The sequence below is a fragment of the Apium graveolens genome, chromosome 11 (assembly GCF_009905375.1).
Source record: "Apium graveolens cultivar Ventura chromosome 11, ASM990537v1, whole genome shotgun sequence".
In the NCBI taxonomy this organism is placed as follows: Eukaryota; Viridiplantae; Streptophyta; class Magnoliopsida; order Apiales; family Apiaceae; genus Apium; species Apium graveolens.
In genome coordinates, this window is record NC_133657.1 from 4,157,361 (window position 1) to 4,164,437 (window position 7,077).

General features: G+C 34.0%; 1 protein-coding gene across 2 annotated transcripts; it reads right to left on the bottom strand.

Annotated features, from left to right (window-relative positions):
- Positions 1-925: 925 nt before the first annotated feature.
- On the bottom strand, positions 926-4,918 carry LOC141697414 (protein GRAVITROPIC IN THE LIGHT 1-like). 2 transcript variants are annotated; one of them, XM_074501792.1, is made up of 3 exons: positions 4,705-4,918; positions 4,561-4,618; positions 926-2,594 (listed from the first exon to the last, which is right to left on the bottom strand). In XM_074501792.1, the coding sequence occupies exon 3, from the start codon at positions 2,578-2,580 to the stop codon at positions 1,213-1,215; it is 1,368 nt and encodes a 455-aa protein (XP_074357893.1). In that variant the 5' UTR covers positions 2,581-2,594; positions 4,561-4,618; positions 4,705-4,918; the 3' UTR covers positions 926-1,212. The 2 variants fall into 2 exon arrangements, with proteins under 2 accessions (XP_074357893.1, XP_074357892.1); XM_074501791.1 differs by lacking the exons at positions 4,561-4,618; positions 4,705-4,918 and adding an exon at positions 2,762-4,547.
- Positions 4,919-7,077: the final 2,159 nt, after the last annotated feature.

The window sequence follows — 7,077 nt, forward strand, 5'->3', positions numbered from 1 at the left end:
CACATAGACATTCGTTATCACTTTATCCGCGAATGTATTGAACGAGGAAAGATCGTTGTTAAACATGTGAGCACAGATCTTCAAAGGGCTGATACACTGACAAAGGCTCTGGCAACTGTTAAGTTTGAGAGAATGAGGTCACTGCTGGGTGTCAAAAATCTGCATAAACTCGCTTAGATTAAGGAGAGATTGTTGGGTTTTAATCCAAGCATGTTTATTTATTTAATAATTGTTTTGTTTAATTTCTGTAACAGCTCATGACCTGGTCATATTGTCAGCTGAGATAGTTTAGGAAAATAAATGTTAGGTGGTAGCTTATTTTTAGGAGGTTTGGCCCTGGTTTTTTGCTTTACATCTGTATGCAGGTGTATTTAGTTCTGGAACTTGCATTTTGAATAATAACACATTTAGTGCAGACGACTTTGTTTTACAATTTCACATGAGTACTCAGAATCTTGTAATTTGATACTGACCAACATTATTTACATTCCAAAATATTTTTAAATAGTATACTTTTATGATATAAAAATTAAGCACAATATTTTCTTCCAGCCACTTTATACATTAATTATTAATTGATCCCATTATTTTTCTCACTTTTCTTAAGTCCCATTATTTTCCTCTTCCTCGCTTTTCTTACTTTTTACTATTAATTTATAAATTTTATAATTTTGGGACAGATGGGGTACATAACAACATTTCCTCCCGATCTTCTAAAGGGAAGTCGGACCTTTAAACGGACCTCTATCATAAAAATGATAGCTTAGCAACTCTAGTAGGACTCAAAATCAATTTTTATACAGTGGTCGTAGATAGACCACCACGTACTTGCAACTTTTTTTTGATATGGTTTGATAAATAAATAACACAAAGATGTTTTCTACGAAAACAGAAACAACAAAAATCAAACATGATTTTGGTACACTTACACAATTTAATAAGCACTTGCTAATTATATGCAACCGAGATCATAATATACAACATAAACACCTGGTTCTACCACATTCTGATCGAGTATTAACAAGCCTGGCTAATTAGTACAGCACTATCAAGTAAAAAACAGCAAATGCCCCCCACAAAACATCAAAACCAGGAGAGCCAAGATTCCAACTTTATCACCAAAATTTAATTAAAAGTTGCCTATGTAGTGAACCAAGATTTTAATAATGATCCAAACTCATAGCTAACTAATGATCTAATCTCGGTGGGAGATCAGGTGAGATATACCTGAGACTGTATTATGGTTTTACCAATCTTGAACCCGGGAATCACTGTAAAAGCCACTCGAGGATCAGCGTCCACGGTACCAGTAGGGGTCAAGAAAGCTTCTTGATTTAGACATTCCATGTAAACATCAGAAAATCTACTTTTTTTGTTGACTTGAAAGATTGAGGCCTCTGGCTCTAAAGAAAAGGCCAGGCAATGTAGTAGCCACACCTTCTTCGCCATTTCGGAGAACAGAGAAAAGAACTCTGTTTCTGGGAAATCACCAGATGTCAATAGATGTCTTTCGCTCAAGTTGCCGAATAGTGATGCTTCCATTTTGGGATGGACGAGTCTCAAGTACTTGGTGCGGCAAAATTTTGCAAATGTCGATTTGGGCTTCCAGGCCAGATAATCCTTCACCTTTTGAGATTTCATCGCAGCGAATCTATCGAAGAATTGCCGTTGTTGCCTTTTCTTCTCGGACACGGATTCATGCGAAATAGAGAAGTAAGGGTAATTAAAACCATCAAAGAGCTCTAGGCAAACAAATGACTCAAATGCAAAGCATTTGTGCGTGTCCCTCGAGTAAACAACACCTGGTACAATTGAATTGGCAGCTGCATCTAGATCCCAGCCAGCTGATTCCATCTCACTGATCATCAGCCTTACAAAATTCCTAATAGCTTTAACAGTCTGCCGAAGTATTAATATAAAATGGTTGGGGCTTATGTCTGAAAAGTGAAGATTGTCAAGGGGAGACAATGGCCCACTTATATTCAATCTCTTCTCGAGCAACTTGTTCTCACTTTTGGCCTCTTCAAACTTCTCTTTCATAAAGGTTAGTTCAGATTGTTTTAGCTTATGCTCAGAATCTAAATTCTTGGCCATGATTTGTAGGGTTTTAGTTAGACTCTTCTGCTCCTTGATTTCTGCCTTTAGCTGAGTAGTTCTGGGAGATGAATCATCAATCTGTTTTTTCAAGTAGCATCGCTTTAGCTCAGATAAAATTTTTAACTCTGAGACTACCATCTCATCAGCAGATTGGATACTTTCACTGTCATAGGGAGACTGAGCAGACTGCATTTCAGCATAAGCTGCTTTAATAGATGAAATACTAGAAAATAGTTTGGCAAGAAAAGCTTCAGTAACTTCTTTTCTCCGAAGCTTCTCATTTTCATCAAATGAGTTACATCGATCAGTCTTCACGGAATTATGATTGACTGGTTCATGTATCTTAGGCTTTTGAACATGTTCCTTACCATGCTGATCTCCAGCTGGGGCAATCCCTGTCAAAGCTCGAATGTGTAAAACCTTTGTAAAGGCACGTGCCAACCTAGTCTTCTTTGGGGTCACCGCAATATTAACTGGATCCATCTCTAGACAAAGGCCTGGAGATGATAATGATGACAGCATTGACTAAGTATATCGAAACAAAAACATAGGGCAAGAACTTCCTATACCCACATATACAAGTAATGCAGCACAAACATAGTCAAAAGAAAAACGGGAATAATTAAAATTTCAAAATCATGATAATGGAGTAGAAAATCATAACCTTGCATCAACAAAAAGAGAAAAGCAGAACACTTTAGCTCTTAGATCGAGGACATTTGGTATTTTCTTTACTTTTTGCTGTGGAGTTATTAGTATGCTTTCTCCAAAAGTTTATAACTTCATTAAACTACTAGGCTAAAGGAATAATAGAGAGAATGAACAATGAGAATTAAGAAACTAGAGAATTTTTTAAGGAATTGGATAAGCTCTTAGATTGGTCCAATGTTCAGTACTTCATGTTTATAAAGGCATTCACAGGCCTTTGGTGCAATTACTATAGGTGCACACGCACAAGTAATGCAAATCATATGGAAACATGTCAGTTGAGAAATGAACAACTTGTGTAAAGTAAGCCAACCATGTGAGTATTCTATGTATAGGAAAATGCCATCCTAATGTTACTGTACTTTAGTACTATCACATATATAAGTTTAATATAAGGTTGTTCTTTTTTTTTTGTGCAAGGACTTCTAATCTAAAACTAAAATTTAAACATGTGCAATGCTTCTTCAATATCGAACCATTGTAGCTAACAAAATGGTTGCACATCTTTTCAAGTTTTTTAATTCATATTAAAATTTCGAAATATCACTTAAATTCAAAAATAATCACAAAAGATATTATGTATAGGTATGTTTTAATACACCTTAAAATGTAGTGGAAAAAGTCATAGCCACTATTATTTGACACAGAGAGGTAAAATAACTCTACTAGATATTCTTCTAGTTGTGTTGTAAAACCACTAGATTATACTAATGTAAAGCCATGAATGCGAAGGCCATCATTAATTTATATAAAACATGGCAAGAAGTACACGAAATATATAAAATTTTAGTCTAAAGAATTAGCAGATAATATCTGTCCCAAGCAGACAAATGGAATGATAACTTAAGAGGTCATAAGGCTCCCATTGAGTAATAAATTAAACACTAACTGCCCCCAAATACCCCCTAAAGAAGCAATTAAATAACAGTCATGAGCCAACTGCTCCTGTATATGTGCAGGGCCTACTACATACACATGATTGACACATTAGCTAAACAATAATCCAACAATAAGCTCGAGCAGCTGATTAAGGTCTCTCACCGTAGTTTATAATGAATTCACGAAATTTGCTTTCATTACATCAGACTGAAAGCGAGGGTAACTTTATTTAAGTTACTTTTATCTTGATGAGTGTTCATGATTCACGAAGAACGGTAAAATATAATTCACTTTCGAATGCTTTCCTCTCGAAAAGCTCTCTTAGATAATTTTCCGAAAAGTACACAAATTGAAAATCATATTATTAGGAACTGGACAAACAAACCCGAGCAGCTGTACCACATAGAAAAATGAGCCTACACTCAATATCAATCCAACGGCTATAAATCATTGTTTCGAAACAGTAATGAAAAAACAGACAAGCCTGCAGGTCACGTGACCTCTTACGACCCATTGGGAAGTTCCCACCGACCCGACTTAACCCGAACTCTAAGGACCATATTTATTTTTAACCTAAATCCTCTCTACAGAGCCCTACTGAAAATCAAAATAGCAAAACATTATCGAACGCTCCAAGACAACTAGAGTACAAACAATTTAACGTTAGAAACACACACAAATATAGAATACATAGGCTCCACAGCGTGAATCTCAAGAAAAACAAAACACTACAATCTATCTCCGATAGTTACCTTTCTTCTCTCTTCCTCGTTTTTGTCTCTCTCTCAACTCTCTCTCTCCCTCTCTCTCTCTCTCAGAGAGAAATAACAAAACAAAAGAGATGAAAACACTAGTCCTTGTTAGGACAGACTTTACCTTAAACGAAGCTGAATCTATATTTGTGAAGCACAGCTCAACAGCATATAATAAAAACCTACAAAACCAAACAGAACATCAAACGTTGAGCTCATATAACTATACTTAACCATCATACATATAATACATACATATATAACATACCTTGAGAAGAAGCTTATTCTAGCATAAGCATTCTTCAACTCAGATGACTCTCTTTGCTGTTCAAAAGAGGTTTATATAAATAATATAAATATATTTAATGGGGTTTTTGTAGAATCTGCGGAGTTTTATGAAAGATTTTGGTGTCTGATTTTCAATAGAGAGAGAGGAGAGAGAGACAAGAAGAGAGAATATAAAGCGGAGATGAAGAGGACTTGCGAAAAGACGAAAATGACCTTGGTTTCAGACAATGAGATGCATTGGGATTTTAAATGTGAAGTGTGTTTGGTCTTTGGCATTGAAGTAAATCTGGTGAGATTGGAAATTACTATAAACCCTTTATGTTTGGTTTAATTACGAATGAGCCAGCTAGATATGTTGACTGGGGCTGATGGCGCTACATTCAAAGTAAGAAGGGTAAAAGGGGTATTTTAATAAGCCCAGGCCTGCAAGGCAACAACCAAGGAAAGTCTGTGGAATTAAAGATTGGCTAGACGTGTTATCGAGATTCTTTTTATATTTAGGATATTTTTGTTAATGAAGTTTCTCCGCAATTTAATTACTTATTTTCTTCCGACTCCTCCTCCCCTCACATTAATAATTTTATAGCATTTAAAAATTATACTTCTTCCGTCCGGCACGGATATTAACAAAAAATTAAATGTCTTAAAAAAAATTAAGAAAAATGGGTAAAGTGATTAAACCAATCAATATATAATTTATAAAGTTAGGGCGGTGAAAGAAAATAGTGGGTGTAGTTAATTTGTATATAATATAAAAAATTTATTATTTTTGATAAGTTTTGTAATGTATATAAATGAATGGGACAGAGGGAGTAATAAATTTCTTTTAGTTATATTAAATAGTACATAATTGATGAGATTTGGACCATCAACCGTATTAGTATATTTATAAATAATAATATTAATATTTGTAGTTGGCAAGATCTGAACCTGAAATTTGGATAGCATATAAATAATAATATATAAATTTGTTGTTGGCGGAGTTCAAACCCCAGAATTTTGAGTAGTGTAAAATAATAACATAAAAAAAATTTATTGACGGGATTCAAATTTAAAAACTTGAGTAGTGTATATTATTTTGGTATTTGAATTTAACAAGACTGATTACTTGATTAAAAAAGATATGACGGTCAAAAAAAGATAACCAAATCAACCACAAAAAGACCATACAAAAATATAGCCAATTTCGGTTATTATAATATGGTACAAAAAGAGCATACCAAAATATAGCCAATTTCGGTTATTATAATATGGTATAGGTAATATAGATAATGGAAATGAAAATGACAAAGAACTCAAATATTATTATTATATTTTTTTGAAAATATTTTATAATTGATAACTTTTCTCGAAAATATGAAATACCGCGTGTATTCATATCTGCTCGTGAATTAGATGCTGATACGTGTCATGTCACGTCATTTTATAAATATTTTGATATAAGTTTTGGGTTACTTAGTAATACTCGTAACATGTGTATTCAGCGCCCACGAATTAAATGTCGACACACGTTATGTCACGTCATTTTATAAATATTTTGTTACAAGTTTTTGATTATCTAAAATTACTCGTAAGAAAAATTAAGCATGGGAGTAAATCTCACAGATAGTTCGGTATTAGGTTAAAAAAGTACGACTTGAGTTAGGTTTAATTTATAAACGAGTTAAAAAAGCCCGTTTGAGCCCTCGAGACGGACCTAACCGGGTTTTTTTCCGGGCCGGATCGGATCGGGCCGTTTTTTTTCTAATTTAAATCGGATCGAGTATTATTAGAGATTCCGAAGAATATATATGTTAGCAACTAGATCATCGTAAAAATATATTAGTTTACATGAAATATTTTATGAAAACATTACGTCGTTGAAAACATTTAAGTTCGGTAAAAAATAAGCATGTTTATAGAATAATATGTTTTATCTATGATAACAATGATATCCAAATATATATAGTGTACTTATTATATCTTTTTTCATTATTTATGCAACGAAGTATATATAAATAATATTATTAATCACAAATATGTAAATATATATGTGTTTAAAATATTATTTATATTTATAGTAAATGTGAATTTATAATTATATAAGAAAATATATTAGAATAATCAGATTATATCCGAGCTTTTTCGGGCTTTTAATCGGGTCGGGCCGGGCCGAAGCCCCGGCTTTTAACCGAGCCTTGCCGGGCCGAGCTTTGCCAAAAAATATAGGGTCCGTCGAGTCCCGAAGTCCCGGGCCGGGCTTGACCGGGCTTTGACAGGATCGGGTCGGGTCAGATTTTTGGGTCCGGACTTTTTGTGCATCTCTAAGTATGACTCAATTGTTTGTGAATAATTTTATTTATATATATACAAC